Below are 17,349 nucleotides of genomic sequence, written 5' to 3'. Positions count from 1 at the left end.
GATGGCTAAGCTTCATCTCTCATACTTTGGACATATTGTAAGGAGGGAACAGTAGCTGGAAAAGGATGTCATGCTGGGTAAGATGGAGAGTCAGAGAAAAAGAGGAAGACCCCCAATGAGATGGATCAGCCAGGTGCCATCACTGATGGCATCGAGTATGGTGGCAGTAGTGAGGTTGGCCCAGAATCGGACATTGTTTCGTTCTGCTGTGCATGGGATCGCGATGAGTCGGTTCAGACTCAATGGCACCTGACAACAACAACAACAACAACAACCAGAATATTGTCAGATATAGTGCCAGAAGATGAGCACCCCAGGTTGGCACTCAAAGTAAGACTAGGGAAAAGAGTTGACCATGATGATGCAAATGGAGTAAATCTTTCAGGGTTTATGTGAAATAACTAAAAAAGGAAGAGAAAGAGCTGCCAATATCCATTAATAAGAGACAATTGAATGTACAAAGTAGAAAAATTAGAAGCTGTCAAAAATGAAATGGAGCACGTAAACATCATTATCTTAGGAATAAAATGGACTCATTAATTGGCCATTTTGAATCTGACAATCCTATGGTTTACTATGCAGGAAATGACAAATTGAAGAAGAATCCTGTTGCATTCATTATCAAAAATAGCATTTCAAAACTATCTTGAAGAGGCTTTCTGCAGAGCCATTGCATTGCATAAGACCTTAGGTGGAATCCTGATCCCCATCCAGAATATTCTGAGGTGGGAAATTTCCACTTGAAAAGACAAGCAGACCATCCTGGAGCAGCTAGAAGAACAGAAGATGCTTCTTTAAAGAAAGACCAGCAGGAAAAACAATACAAAACAATAATGGGAAACTGATTGACTATTTAAAAGAACAAGCAAGTTTTCACCTGGGAATCATCAAATGCAATCAATTAAGTCCCCTCAGGGCAAACCCCCTTCCAAGACAAACTCAAAGGGAATACACAAGCAGGCATGTAACCCTGATGACCACGTTGGTCTACCAATAAGCGGAAGTGGGGGGAAAAACAGCAATGAAGCTGTGAGTTACGTTCGACCACATTCAATAGGCTCCTGTCAACCTGGATTGCAACCTGGTTGGCCAGTAGTATAGCGAGACCTGGGGACTCTTGAGCCACAGAGGACTAGAGTGGATAGTGAAGCATTCAGCTTATATGAAGTGAGGGGAGATGTACAAGAACACCCATACTTGCAGATAGTACCCATTTGACATAGCTTCAATGGTTGAAGGATCAGAACTCGACTAAAGGAAGAAAGAGGAAGAAAAAAAAAAAGTAATCCACTACAATTTGATGATCTTGACCCATACTTATGGATGTAGTAGCTTAAAAGAGGGAACATATTTTTATAGCAAAGATCATTCCCACCCCCTCTGCACACAGGGTTGAGAGGGACGGGCAACTTACACACTGTCTACCCAAAATGGGGGTGGGGGTACTACGAAAGCATGAAGTGACCGCCTTACAAGTTTTCAAGAGGGAGCTTAGTTCCAGAGGGTGCGGGGGAAGATAGGATCTCCACTGAGTGGTTTCCAACCTGTCTAGACAGCACTGGTGAAAGGAGATGGGGATAAGACTCTTATGGTTCAATAGTGAATAATTGCTATTAGGAGTGACTGTGAATGTTGCAAATGTCAAGGCAGACATTTTGTAACAAAAGGAGGATAGTGGTTGATCTTGCAGTTCTGGAGCAGAGGACCCTGGGACCATCAAGGGAGAAGAGCTGAGTGTGGGACCCTATTGAGAGAAGCAGCAACGCCAGAGACAGAGGCAGAGATAATGGCATGGAGAGATGGAGAGGCTGGGGACTCTAGACTCGGGAGTCTAGAGAGGGGCTGTGTGCTGGTGCCTTTCGGTGTACATCCAAAATAAATAAAATTAAAAATACAGAGGGATTGGAAGCAAGCGCTTTTGAATGATGATGCATGGAGGGGATTGAAATCATTGCAATGAAACAAAATAAGATAAGATGTATGTAAAGCTGATGCTCTCCCATGTAAACTATCACTCAATCCACAATAAATTAACACAAATAAATAAACTAACTTGAAGTACAATGCTATCTGTGATAGGTTAACACCCACATATTAATAAGAAAGATCAGTAATTACCATTATTATTCAAATTTATGCACCAACCACTAAAGCCAGTATGATGAAATGGAAAAAATCTACCAATTTCTTCAGTCTGAAATTGATCAAACATTCAATCAAGATGTATTGATCATTAATGATGATGGGAATACAAAAATTTGAACAATAGAGGATCAGTAGTTGGAGAATCTGCTCTTGGTGATGGACACGATGGTGGAGATTGCATGGCAAGAATTTTGCAACACCAATGACTTCTTTGTGACAAATACCTTTTTTAAATAACATAAAGGATGACTATCGACATGGACCTCACCAGAAGAATACACAGAAATCAAACTGACTACATCTGTGGGAAGAGTGGTAGAAAAGTTCAAATATCATGAGTCAAAACAAAGCTGATGGTGGAAGAGACCATCAAGTGTTCATATATAAATTCAGGTTGAAGCTGAAGAAAATTTTAAAAGTCTGTGAAAGCCAAAACATGAACTTGAACATAGCCCACCTGAATTTAGAGGCTATCTTAAGAATAGATTTGATGTGTTAGACACTAATGACCAAAGACCAGAAGAGTTGTGGGATGACATCAAGAACATCATACAGGAAGAAAGCAAACAGTCATTAAAAAGAAAGGAAAGGAAGAAATGACCAAAATGGATGACAGAAGAGATTCTGAAACTTGCTCTTTAGTGTAGAGATGCTAAAAGTAATGAAAGAAATGAGGAAGTAAAAGAGCTGAGCAGAAAATCTCAAAGGGCAGCTCGAGAAGACAAGTCAAATATTATAATGAAACGTACAAAGACAAGTTAGAAAACCAAAACAGAAAAAGACGCTCATCATTTCTCAAGATGAGAGAACTGAAGAAAAATTCAAGCCTTGACTTGAAATATTGAAGTATTCCACTCCTTGGAAACATTCTACAGATTCACTATGAGTCAGAATCAACTTGACGGCACTTAACAACAGCAACAACATGGGAAAAATATTGAATGATGCAGAAAGCATCAAAAGAAGATGAAAGTATATATAGTCACTGTACCAAAATATTCAACCATTTTAAGAGGTAGCATGTAATTAAGAAACCGATGAAACTTAAGGCAGAAGTCCAAGCTGCACTAAAGGTACTGGTTAAAATCAAGGTTCTAGGAAATGACGTAATAAAAAGTGAAATCTTTCAACGAACTGATGAAGCACTGGAGGTGCTCACTCGTCTAGAAATTTGGAAGCCACCTGATTGGATGAGATCCATATTTGTTTCCATTCCAAAGAGAGGTCACACAATGGAATGTGGAATTCATTGAACAATATCATTAATATCACATGTAAGTTAAATTTTGCTAAAGATAATTTAAAAAAACCAAACAGCTACAGCAGTACATTGATAGGGAACTGCCAGTAATCTAAGCTGAATTCAGAAGAGGAAGTGGAACTAGGGTTATCATTGCTGATGTCAGATGGATCTTGGCCGACAACAGAAAATATCAGAAAGATGTTTACTTGTGCTTTATTGACTATGCAAAGACTTTCAATTGTGTGAATCATGACAAGTTATGAATAGCATTTCAAATACTGGGTATTCTCGAATACTTAATTGTGTTCATGAGGAATCGATACATAGACCAAAAAGGAGTCATCCAAACAGAACAAGGTATACTGAATGGTTTAAAATCAGGAAAGGTGTGCGCCCGGATTGTATTCTTTCACCATACTTATTCAATCTGTATGATGAACAACTAATTCAAGGAGCTGGATTATATGAAGAAGAATGTGGCTTCAGGATTGGAAGAAGACTCATCTGCAAGCTAAAATATGCAGATGATACAACTTTGCTTGCTGGAAGTGAAGAGGACTTAAAACACTTACTCAATGACCACAGCCTTCAATGTTGGTTGCACTTCAGTATAAAGAAAATAAAACCCCTCACAACGGATCAGTAAATAACAACTTGATAAATGGAGAAAAGATTGAAGTTATCAGACTTCATTTTACTTGGATCCACAACCAATACTCATGGAAGCAGGCAGTCAAGAAATTAAATGCTGCATTGGATTAGGCAAATCTTTTTCACAAGACTCTTTAAACTGTTCAAGAACAAAGATATCGGTTTGAGGACTATGGTGTGTCTGACCCAATAGTCTCATATGCATGTGAAATTTGGACAGTGAATAAGAAATACCATAGAATTGATGCATTTGAGTTTTGATGTTGGAGAAGAATATTAAAAGTACCATGCACCGCCAGAAGAACAAACAAATCTGTGTTGTAAGAAGTATAACCAGAATGCTATTTAGAAGTTTCTCCTACTTTGGAAATGTTATCAGGAGGGACCAGTTCCTGGAGAAGGACATCATGCTTGGTGAAGTGGAGGGTCAGTGAAAAAGAGGAAGACTCCCAATGAGATGGACTAGCACAGTGGCAGCAATAGCGGGCTCCAACGGAACAACAGTTTGGGGATGGCACAGGATCGGGCAGTATTTCTTTCTGGTGTGCACAAGGTTGCTATGAGTTGGAACCGATTTGCTAGTACCACCAACACCAACATAGTATTGTTATGAATCAGAATCAACTAGATGGCAATGTGTTTTAAACTCATTTAATCTTATAATGACAGACAGACTTGGGGAGGTTAACTGATTTGTTGAAGGCTAGAGAGGGTGAATGATGCCATCAATGTACTGTGGAGAAGGACAGGCTGATATTGATTGGGTGTTCTCAATTAGGTACTTCCTACACCTCCACCCTGGCAGTACAATGGTTAACTTCATGTCTGCTACTGAAAAGGATGGCAGCTTAACCCACCCAGCTACTCTTCAGGATAAAGGCCTGGTGATCTGCTCCCATAAAGCTTACAGCCTAGAAAAGATGGGGAGGATTAAATGACTTAAAACCACATTGCCATCTAGTTGGTTCAGGCTCATAGAAACGCTATGCTGTTGTTGCTGTCAGGCGCCATCAGATTGGTTCCAACTCAGAGCAACCCTATGCACAATGGAAAGAAACACTGCCTGGTCCTGCTTCATCCTTACAATAGTTGTTACGTTTAAGTCTGCTATTAATACCCCTGTACCAATCCATCTCAGAGGGAGTCTTCCTCTTTTAGTCTGACCAACTATGTTACCAAGTTCTATTCTGTCCCATAGAGTTGCTTCTGCTGAAATCAACTCAATACCACCACCAGCACCAACAAAGTCCATGAAGGTCATTAAAATGCTCGCACCACCATACAACCCTGGCTTTGAAAATACTGACCAAGACAGAGGAGAAGAGCCAAACCATTTATGACACTCTCAAGAGGAGATAAAGACAGGGGTTTGCCCTCCATGATTTTCAGTCCTATTTTCCACAGGAAGACAAGGAGAAGATCCCAGCCCCAATTTCACCATATTCACCAAAATTCCAGGAGAATAGAGACCCTATCTCTTTGGCTCAATGCTGCCATCCCTAGCACCTAGAGTAGTGTATAGCATATGGCAGACCCTGTAGAAAAATTTGCTGCTGAATAAATGATCATTTTTCTATCAGTTGCCATTGAATTGAGTTGATTCTAACCCATGGCAATCCCATGTGCTGAAGGAAGAGCTGCTTCACAGGGTTTTCATGGCTGTGATCTTTCAAAGGCAGATCACTAAGCCTTTCTTCTGAGATGACTGTCAACAGATAAAGATCACCAACCTTTTAGCTAACTCAGCACCTACCTATTTGTGCTACCCAAGGATTGCTTACTGTGTGGTTATGAGGTTCCACTGGTCAAGTATACACTATATACTGCTACTCCAGTAGTTAGTAAATGGGTCCACATTCTCTGTACTCACCTTGTTCCTTGATCTAGAGACATCCATCCTGTATATATTTTATTCACAGTGTAAAATAAAATGGAGAATAGTCTGAAACACCCATGGGCTCTGACAGGAATTACCTGAACTGGAGTGCACGCCTGATGATGGCCAGCGACATGAAATCCCCCGTTCCGTGCTCACTCTCCCCACAGTAGAGCAGTAAGCCATTCTCCGCCTCTGCCTGTTATTATACAAACAAGAGTCACATGAACAACAAACTCCTCTTTGCTCATAAAGCGCCATCTGGAAATACTCATAAATACAAAACTTGAACACCCCCCTGCTCAATGCAGTCACATTTCCAAATGGGAAAAAGCATGGATGCCAAGGAATTCCCAGGTACCTAGAGCCAGTTCATTTCCAATAAACAGATGGCTACAATCAAAATCGTTTTAGAGAAGTGGCAATGAGGGGCAGGTGGCCCCGTAGTTGACCAGCTGTTTGTTTGACTTTGTGGCTTTACCTGCAGAACTTCTGGAAATCCATATGGTGCAAAGACCATCATCATTGTCTGAAGATGGTACTCATGTTCATCAACTTGTCTTCTCATCAAAGAGCATTCCTTCACCCCCAGCAGGAAGTATTCTTTTCTATTCCCTCTCTCTGGGAAATCATGTGAATTTGAGCTCTGGTAGTGTAGTGGATTCTGAGCTGGGCAGGTCATTAGTTTGAATCTACCAGTCGCTCCATGGGAGAAAGATGAGCCTTTCTGATCCCACAAAGATTTACCGTCTTGGAAATCCTATGCAGGTCGCTATGAGTCACAACCGACCCTGTGGCACGTAACCAATATCACCACCAGTCCGATCAGAAGAACAGGGATGTACAGAGTCAAGCTCATAGATTGGCATGGTTTTCGGCCGTGCTGGCTGCCTTATGTTGGGGCAGATCATCTCTTGGACATTCAACACTGTGGCCGTGACCTCAAAATAGACTTCCTTCCAGATTTCCAAACTTTTTTGAGTTGTCTGAGACCCCCAACCAAACAAAACATCTTAACCTAAAGGCGCTGACTGATTTCAGACCTGGTGCTGATTCATGTCAGGGAGCACCTATGAAGGTCTCACTCTATTTCAGGGTTGTTTTTATGTTTTTTTCCCCCCATTAGTTCATTTACAGTCATGCAATGAGGACCGAGTATGAACTCCCTTGAAAAAGGGTTCTGGAATGGAGAATTCATGATTTCTTCTGATACCCTGGCCTAGGAAGAGTCATTATCAAGAACAACACTACTCAGATCCTAATGTTCTCAGTGGAACCTTTACGTCAGTCATGCTGTTTATTGTTGTAAAGTGCTATCAAGTCAGTTCTGACTCGTAGCAACTCTCTATAGGGTTTCTAAGGAGTGGCTGGTGTGTTTGAACCACTGACCTTGTCGTTCAGTGTTTATCCTACAGCGACACCCTAGGACTCAGTCACTTCCATACCTCATATCCACTGCCCTCTGCTGGCTCCTTGAGTGTGTGAATTATACTCCTCACTCCTGCTGTCTTGTGAACTGAGTTAAGGGCTGACTCTGGGTCATACTCATCCTCCCTGCTAATTCTCTCCCTCCCTTAGTCAATGTCTAATAAGCACTCGTTAAACGTCTAGTCATCTCTTACCCTAAATTCAAGAGCAATTTGAAATGCCTTATAGGAGTTCTTCAGAGGTTCAAAGGTTGCATAGGAATGGCCAAAGAACTGAGGATACTGTATAGCAATATCTGAAACAAAGAAACAAAGAAAAGACAAACACAAAAGAATGCTGCTTTTTTTCTTCATATTTTCAAAAGCAAAAATCAATACACACATTGTGAAATGCCACGATGATCTGTAAAACCTAGTTTGCTCTCTCCTCTGCTATTTATACCTACTCTTCACATTCTTGGAGACACTGAGCTTCTGAAATTATTAGGAAGACATAGGATTCTTGAAGACTGCGTCTCTAAAAGAAATCTCTGACTTCATTACCAGTGATACCCTCTTTCTAGCGTACTTTTAAATAATATAATTTGGTTCAATTATTATCAGTTTTAACCCTTCAGACATGTTTCAGCTGACTTTTTTTTTTTTTTTTTTTCTGTGCTGCTGCTTTGTTGTTACGTACCATCAAGTTGATTCTGACACATAGTGACCTTACATAGGGTTTCCAAGGAACACCTGGTGGGCTTGAACTGCCAACCCTGTGGTTAGCAGCACAGTTCTTATTCTACAGTACCAGGATGCATAAAGCCCACTTCTCCAAGGTGATGTTGTTGTCGTCAAGTGCCATCGAGTCAGAACCGACTCATAGAGACCCCATGCACAGCAGAATGAAACAATGTCCGATCTTGGGCCAACCTCACTACCGCTGCCACACGAGTTCATCAATGATGCCACCTGGCCAATCCATCTCATTGGGGGTCTTCCTCTTTTTCTCTGACCATCCACCTTACCCAGCATGACATCCTTTTCCAGCGACTTTTCCCTCTGGACAATATGTCCAAAATATGAGAGATGAAGCTTAGCCATCCTGGCCTCCAAGGAGCACTCTGGCTGCACTTCTTCCAAACCAGATCTATTGGTTCTTTTGGCAGTCCATGGCACCTTCAGTATTCTCCTCCAACACCACAATTCAAAGGCATCAATTCTTCTACGATCTTCCTTATTCACTGTCCAGTTTTTGCATCCATATGAGGTTATTGAAAATACCATGGCTTGGGTCAGGCGCACCTTAGTCCTCAAGCTGACATCTCTGCTCTTTGATCTTCATAAGTAAATGTTTCAAGTCCTCTTCACTTTCAGCAAGCAAGGTTGTATCATCGGCATATCGCAGGTTGTTAATGAGTCTTCCTCCAATCCTGATGCCACATTTTTCTTCATAGAATCCAGTTTCTCGTATTTATTTGCTCAGTATACAGGTTGAATTTGTTGTTAAGTGCCGTCGAGTTGTTCTGACCCATAGTGACCCTGAACAGGGTTTCTGAGGCTGTAAATCTTTACGGGAGCAGAAAGCCTCCTCTTTCTCCTGCGAAACAGCTGGAAATCGAACTGCTGACCTTGCGATTTGCAGCCCGATTCGTAACCACTATGCTACCAGAGCTCCTTGAATAAGTATGGTGAAAGAATACAATCTTGTCGCACACCTTTCCCAATTTTAAAACATTCAGTGTTCCCATGCTCTGTTCGAACAACTGCTTCTTGTTCTAGGTACAGATTTCTCAAAAGTACAATTAAGTGTTCTGGAATACTCATATTTCTCAATGTTGTCCATTGCTTGTCATGATCCACACAATTGAAAGCCTTTGTGTAGTCAATAAAGCATAGGTAAACATCCTTCTGGTATTCTCTGCTTTCAGCCAAGATCCATCGGACATCAGCAATGATATCTCTCGTTCCACGGCCTCTTCTGAATCCAGCTTGAACCTCTGGAAGTTCTCTGTCAGTGTATGATTGTAGCCGTTTCTGTATTACCTTTAGCAAAACTTTATTCGCTTGAGATATCAAAGAGGTTGTCCGATGATTTCCGCATTCTGTTGCGTCACCTCTCTTTGGAATGGGCACAAATATGGATCTCTTCCAATCAGTCGGCCAGATAGTTGTAGGGATGATATAATGATGTTTAAGAAGTATTATGAGTTTGGTACACATAGGAATAAGACTGATATCTAATTAGAAGTGTGATTTTCCATGGTGCTAGAATAAACTTCTGGAAGAATAAACACATGGAAGAATAAACTTATTTTAGAAAGGGATTTTGAAGCTGTTAGGCGCTACTGAGTCAGTTTTGAGTCATAGGGACCCCATGTCATAGAACTATCACAGTGGATTTTCCAGGGGACATATTGTATTAGGTAAATCTACTGCACAAGACATCTTTAAAGTATTCAAGATCAAAGATGTCAGTTTGAGGACTCAGGTGTGCCTGATCCAAGCCAGGGTCTTTTCAATAACTTCATATGCTTGCAAAAGTTGGACAATGAATAAGGAATACCATAGAAGAATTGATGCATTTGAGTTATGGTGTCGGAAAAGAATATTAAAAGTACTATGGACTGCCAGAAGAACAAACGTATCTGTGTTTATAATAGTTTAACAGAATTCTCCTTAAAAGCCAGGATGGCAAGACTTCATCTCCCATAGTTTGGACAAGTTATCAGGAGAGACTAGTCCCTGGAGAAGACGTCATGCTAGGGACAGTGGAGGGTCAGAGAGAAAGAGGAATATCTCCAATAAGAAGGACTAGCATAGTGGCAGCAGCAATCGGTTTAAGAGGATGGCGCAGGTCTGGGCAGTGTTTCACTCTGTAGTGCTTAAGGTCGCTATGAGTCAGAACTGTCTCAACAGCACCTAGCAAGTGTCTTTTACAGATAGAGGCCTGGTGGTGCAGTAGGTAAGTGGGTCAAGTGTTGATGGTTCAAACCCACCAGCTACTCTGTGGGAAAAGCAGGAAGTTGTGCTGTAAAGATTTACAGCCTCCGAAAGCCTATGGAGCCCTTGTACTCTGCCTTACAGATTCAACTCAATGGTTGTAGACTGGGTAATCTTCTACGGAAGCAGATCACAGGTCTTTCTCCCACAGAGCCACTATGTGGGTTCAGTTGCCAACCAAGTGCTTAACCATGGAGCTGCCAGGACTCCTAGGTGGAGTTTAGACCATCAAGCTGGCCTCTGGCTCCCGGTGGGCCAACCCAACACCATGTGCTTCTCCCTACCTTCTGAGCAGCTCTCACCACCTTTGCCCAAGCTGCAGTGGCATCGTGAGCCGCCTGAGGTGTAGTTATTGATACAGAAGCTGTCAGCAGGGCAGATGACTTCATCACAAGACATGTCAAAGAGCCTCGGCATTGTAGCCATGCCTCCCTTCCCCTTACTGTGTACTGGGATGGCATGGGGAGTCACTGGAGTCTGAGGGAGAGATGCTGAGGTCGGGGCAACAAGCCTCGATGTGGTCTTTGGAGTAGATATAGAGGTCATATTGGTTTCCACCAGAATTTTCTCATTCCCTTCTTTGGTAGCAGAAAGTGGTTTAACCTAAAGACAGAAGTGAAAAAGGGTTCAGGATTAACACAGAAGATAATAATTAGACTGCTTTATGTGTGAACGATGCTTAATCCTTGAAAATACTGTCATTTTTGATACAAATTCCCTGGGATGTATTACTGACCTCAATTTATGGATGAAGAATTTAAGGCTCAAGGATTATTCCAAATATTACTCAGAAAATCAGTGGTAAAGCTGATATTATAGGATTTATTTCTAGTAAAAATGCATTGCTTTGCCAAGGCATTATTCAATTTCTTATAATACTGGGTCTTATAAAATTTCAATTGAAGGATCATCAAAATGCATTTTTGCCAGGTTGTGAAACCAGCAGGCAGTGTTTGCCTATACAACATCAGCATGGTTAGAACTCAGTTACTGCTAATTTACAATCACCTGGAGTCTAATAATCAGAGGCAATAAATCAATGTTAAAAGCAAATGGGCCAATTTCAGTTTTAGGTCAAATGGCCATGGTACATTGACTAAATTGCCTTATTCGTCAAGAACAAAAGAACAGTCTGGGTTAACAGCAAAGGTTTTTGTTACCTCTTCAAAGGAAACATCCAGATCTAAGTCCTCTTCAAATCCATCTTCATCATCACTGATACCCATGTCGGTGATGTAACGGGGTCCATAGAAGCCACTTCCCGACCCTTCGGTGCCTTTACAAAGAACAACAGCACATCTCTGTCACTGTATGCCTCCCTTCCACTTTCAACCCGGACTCAGCCATGTGCAGAGCTGTGCTGAACGGGTCCCAATGTATCGGGAATACATAAGGAGCACAATAAAGAAGAGGAAGCTTAAGTGGCTATGAAATGTGAAAAAGAGATAGTCTAATCTATAAAGGAGCTCTGGTAGTGTAGTGGTTACGAATCGGGCTGCGAACCTTAAGGTCAGTGGTTCGAAACTACCAGCCGCTCCGCGGGAGAAAGATGAGGCTTTCTACTCCCGTAAAGATTTACACCCTCGGAAACCCTGTACAGGGTCGCTATGGGTCGGACCCGACTCGATGGCACTTAACAACAACAACAACAATCTATAAATAATCTAAGAAATGCCACTGAGAACTACAAAGAGCCGCCATGTTAGATGGAAAAGATGGACCAAAAATGTAAATTGAAGCAATGAAAGATATTACCAAGGATGGGGTCAGTGCAAGCCCTTCTACATTGCTATTAGATGTGTAAGTCAATCCTTAGCAAAACAGTTGGAAACATTTAAGAAACCTTATACAGGGTCGCTATGGGTCAGAACCGACTCGACGGCACTTAACAACAACGATACAGGATCACTATGAGTCAGAATGAACTCGATGATGTTAACAACAACAACAAATGATGATGGCGGTCATGTGCCTCAAGTCAGATCCAGCTCATAGTGACCCTGCAAATCTTTATGTAAGCAGAAAGTCTCATCTTTCGGCAATGAATTAGCCTGGTGGACTTGAACTTCTGACCTTGAGGTTAGCAGCCCAATGCATATCTCACTATGCTACCAGGGCTACTTCGATATATGTATGTGTTATTTTTGATGTTAAGTGCAGTCCAAGTGATTTTGATGTGTAGTCACCCTTTACAGGGTTTCCAATGCTGTAAAACTTTGCAGGAGCAGAAAATCTCATTGTTCTCCCACAGAGTGGGTGGTGGACTCGATCTGTGGACCCATATATGTATATATAGTCCTGTGCTTATCATTCAGAGCCACCAAGCTCCCCATGTATGTATATACATATGGAGCACGTTGGTTGAGTACAATAGGCACTGGACTGTATACACATATATGGGTGGGAAGCAGATGGCTCCCTATGATAAGCACTGGATTACAAACCACAAGATCTGTAGATGGAGCCTGCGAGCCGCTCCGCTGGAGAAAGATGCAGCTTTTTGCTCCCCTAGATTTACAGCCTCAGAAACGCTATGTAGGGTCGCTGAGTCAGAACTGACTGGATAGTACTTAACAACAACAATAACATGAATCTGTAGGATACGCACTGGACCATAAGGTCAATTTGAACTACAAGGTTGGTGGTTCAAACCCACCAGTCGTTCTTCAGAAACTCTATACAAAGTCGCTGTGAGTTGGAAAGGACTTGATAATACTTAACAATAACATATGTAGATGTAAAGATAGATATTTTGATGCATATGCATGAAGTAGCTCATTAATTTTAAAAAAATTGAGCAAGGAAAGGACATTATAATACAGCAAATACTCATATACCCAGAACAAAACAAAACAATATGAAAAAACAGTCAACCAGCTGCTGCTGTCATTTAGCCTCATGGTGACCCCATATGTGGCAGAGTAGAAATGTGTTCTCTAAGTTTTCAAGGGCTGATTTTTTAGAGGTAGACTGACAACCCCTTTCTTCTAAGGTCCTATGGGTAGCCTTGAACCTCCAACCTTGTGGCTAGCAGCCAAATACTTAACCATTTGTATCACCCCAGGCTGGCCCCGGAAAAAAAGGGGCACTGTATAGAAGCCTACAGAGAACCATTCCCACCCATCTTAACTGGACAATGGACTCTTTCAGATCTGGAAGGTGGAGTGAGAAAAACGATTCTTCAAGGAAACACACAGTACATTGTCCTTTGGAAGGTCAGGTTCGCGTTTGTATTCAGGTGTCATTTCACAAAAGCCACTAATCCACAACAGCTTTGATTTAGGCTTGGCTCTGGAAGTATTCCATCAAGAGGTGGCAGCTTTTCAAACTGCTGCTCCCTAGTGCCCCTACTTCCTTGCAGGGGATTTGAGCGGGTGCAGGGACTAGCTATCTGCTCGAAATGGGGCCCAATAGGCACAAGCTTTTAGGGCAGAATCAACTCTGACAATGGAAACGGACTTTTGGGAGTTTACTGATGCCCATTAAGCATCCTGTGTTTGGCCATTTTTGAGAAGAAAAGAAGCAATGATGTTGAAATATGAAATGAACTTAAGTATATTCTGCTTTCAGAGTACGCTAAGCCAAACACCTCTCTCACAAACATACACTGTCCCTTCTCTAAGCAAAACAGCCAGCAGATTGAAAATGGAGCTGAGGAAAATGGTATAGAGGCAGATAAGGGGCATTGTCTCAGAGGCACAGGATGCTCCTTGCTTTATTGGCCAGAGACCTTCTCCTGGACCATGAAGAGAAATGTTGCCAGCAGGTGATGGGAAGACAAGTGCAGGAAGCTGTTCTTGGATGTTCAGGCGCATCTCGTAGAGGTGAGATAACAGGAGAGGTCGCATTCTCACCACTCCACACCAATTCCCCACAGATTTACTTTATTTTACCTGTCAGTCAAATCCAAGCCTGCTGATACCAGAATTACACCTGTATGCATGTTCTTTTAAGTCATCTGCATCCAGCCAGCCCAGCTGTGTGCCAGATGTTTTCATGCAAAAGAAAGACAAGCCCTAAAAGATCCATTCTCTCTTACCTCTGTTCGTCTCTGTATCTTTCTGTCTCTTTCCCTGCCTCTCTCTTTTTGCAACATTCTCTCTTCTAAATGTCCCTTTGTCCCTCTGCATTTGCATCTCTGTTTCACCTGATCAGAGTTAGATTTCAGAGGAGAGAATCCATATTTCAATGAAACGATGCTGTAACACTTATATGAAGAAAGATGGCTTCCACCTTAAGTAGGTTGGTCATTTTACTTCAGTGTTTTCCCTTGCCTTCTGCACATTCTTGCCAATGTTGCAAACAAAGTCAAGATTTTCTTTCTCATGCATATTATAAAGATTTACATCTTTTGATATTTTTTTCTGGAAAAAAATTGAAAAACGAAACAAAACTTTGATGTTCATCCAAAGGCCCACAAGACAAATTCTGCAGTCTTTGGTCCAGAATTAAAGGTCTAAATGACAGATACTCCTCTTTTTCCTCTTTCTTATCCAAATCACCTTATTTATTGAAACCTACTGTGTGGCACTGTGGGTTAATGTGATAGATGCAAAGTCGGTTTGAACCACAAAGTCCACAGTTCAAGCTCCTCGAAACCTTATACAGAGTCCCTGTGGGTTGGAACCAACTAAATGGCACTTAATGATGACAACTGCAGTGTATTTATTACCTACCTAATAGGCACCATGGAGTCCTGGTGTGGCACTGTGGGTTAATGTGCCAGACTGCAAACCCATTTGAACTGCAAGATCGGTGGTTCAAGCTTACCAGCTGTTCCTCGGAAACCCTATATAGGGTTGCTAATGGGTTGGAATCGACTCAACAGCACTTAACAACAACAATAGGCACCAGCGGGTCTTTAACATAAAACATTTCTAAGACTTATAATAATCCTGCTACCACTTGTTTGCTGTCAGTTGGTCATACTGTGCTGGCTTGCATGTTGCTGTGATGCTGGAAGCCATCTCACTGGTATTTAAAATAACAGGTGGACAAGTTTCAGCTGAGCTTCCTGACTAAGATGGACTAGGAAGAAGGAGAGATGGCAAGCTTCCAAATATTTAGTCACTGAACACCTTATGAATGACAGTGGAACACTGTCAAATAGCAGTAGAATATGAACACTGAAACATGATGAAAAGCACCAAAATATCAGATATAGTGCTGCAAGATGAGCCCCTGAGGTTGTGGGAAGAACTACCTCTTCAGAATAGACTTGGCCATGATGACACGAGTGGAGTAAAGCTTTCAGGACCTTCATTTACTGATGGGGCACAACTCAAAAATGAGGTGAACCACCTGAAAATATCCATTAATAATTGGAGCATGGAATGTACAAGCTATGAATCTAAGAAATTTGAAAGTTGTCAATGAATTGAAATGGGCTGGTCTTGGCCATTTTGAATTATGACAACCACATGGTTTACTATGCAGGCAATGACAGATTGAAGAGGAATGGAGTCATAAAAAATAATTCATCATCAAAAAGAACATTTCAAGATCTACTTTAAGTACAAAATTGTCTGTGACAGGACAATATCCATATAACAACAGGGAAGACCAGTTAATACAGCTATTATTCAAATTTACGCACCAACCACTAATGCTAATGATGATGAAATTGAAGAATTCTACCAACTTCTTAAGTCTGAAATTGATCAAACATGTAATCAAGATGTATTGATAATTACTGGCAAATAGAATGCAAACGCTGGAAACAAAGAGGAAGGATCAGTAGTTGGAATATATGGCCTTGATGATAGAAATGATGCTGGAGATTGGAAGATAGAATTTTGCAAGACCGCTGACTTCTTCATTACAAATACCTTTTTAAAAAACATAAAACCATAAACATGGACTTCAACAGATGGAATACACAGAAATCAAATTGACTACATCTGTATAAAGAGAGATGGTGGAAAAACTCCATATTATCAGCCAAAATAAGGCCAAGGGCAGACTGTGGACCAGACCAGATCAATTGCTCACATGCAAGTTCAGGCTGAAGTTGAAGAAAATTGAAACATGTCCACGAGAGCCAAAATATGAACTTGAACAGATCCCACCTGAACTTAGAGATCATCTGAGGAACAAATGTGATGTATTAGACACTAAAGATCAAAAACCAGAAGAGTTGTGGGATGACATCAAGAAAATCATATAGAAAAAAGAAAAGGTCATTAGGAAGACAAGAAGGAAAAGACCAAAATGGATGTTAGAAGAGACTCTGAAGTTTGCTATCCAGTATAGAGATTCTAAAGCAAATGGAAGAAATGGGAAATAAAAGAGCTGAATAGAAAATTTCAAAGGGCAGCTCCAGAGGACAAAGTCAAATATCATGAAATGTTCCAAGACCTGGTATTAGAAAGCCAAAAGGGAAGAACATACTCATCATTTCTCATGCTGAGGGAACTAAAGGAAACATTCAAGTCTCGTTTCTATGGGCAAAGTATTGAATGATGTAGAAAACATCAAAAGAAGATGGAAAAGACTATACAAAGTCACTGTACCAATAAGAAATGGTCAGTATTCAACCATTTCAAGAGGTAACATATAATCAAGAGCCAATGTTACTGAAGAAAGACATATAAAGTTCACTGAAGGCACTGGCAAAGAACATGGCTCTGGGAATTGATGGAATACAAATCGAAGTATTTCAACAAATTGATGTGGCACTGGAGGCACTCACTCATCTATGCCAAGAAATTTGGAAGACAGCTACCTGGCCACCTGACTGGAAAAGACCCATATTTGAACCTATTCCAAAGATAGGTGATCCAATGGAATGTGGAAATCATTGGACAACATCATTAATATCACATACAAGTAAAATTTTGCTAAAGATAATTTAAAAATGGCTACAATCATACATTGACAGAGAACTGCCAGAAGTTCAGCTGGATTCAGATGAGGAAGTGGAATGTGGGATATCATTGTTGACACCAGATGGACCTTGGCTGAAAGTAGAAAATACCAGAAAGATGTTTGTTGTGGTTGTTAAGTGCTGTCGAGTCGGTTCTGAC

The 17,349-nt window shown here is 41.2% G+C and overlaps 1 protein-coding gene across 1 annotated transcript in view; it reads right to left on the bottom strand.

Moving 5' to 3' along the window:
* EGFLAM (EGF-like, fibronectin type III and laminin G domains) overlaps nucleotides 1–17,349 on the bottom strand; it is a 204,470-nt gene that overhangs the window by 79,732 nt on the left and 107,389 nt on the right. The window contains exons 7-10 of the mRNA XM_006874680.1: nucleotides 11,485–11,600; nucleotides 10,609–10,927; nucleotides 7,538–7,638; nucleotides 6,014–6,114 (exon numbers count right to left, since the gene is read on the bottom strand). Of these exons, the coding sequence (XP_006874742.1) occupies nucleotides 6,014–6,114; nucleotides 7,538–7,638; nucleotides 10,609–10,927; nucleotides 11,485–11,600 (637 nt within the window). The remainder of the gene's footprint in view (nucleotides 1–6,013; nucleotides 6,115–7,537; nucleotides 7,639–10,608; nucleotides 10,928–11,484; nucleotides 11,601–17,349) is intronic.

This window comes from Chrysochloris asiatica, unplaced genomic scaffold (assembly GCF_000296735.1).
Source record: "Chrysochloris asiatica unplaced genomic scaffold, ChrAsi1.0 scaffold00293, whole genome shotgun sequence".
NCBI lineage: Eukaryota > Metazoa > Chordata > Mammalia > Afrosoricida > Chrysochloridae > Chrysochloris > Chrysochloris asiatica.
The sequence above is the reverse complement of the archived record's forward strand: the minus strand, read 5'-3'. Positions and strand labels throughout refer to the sequence as shown.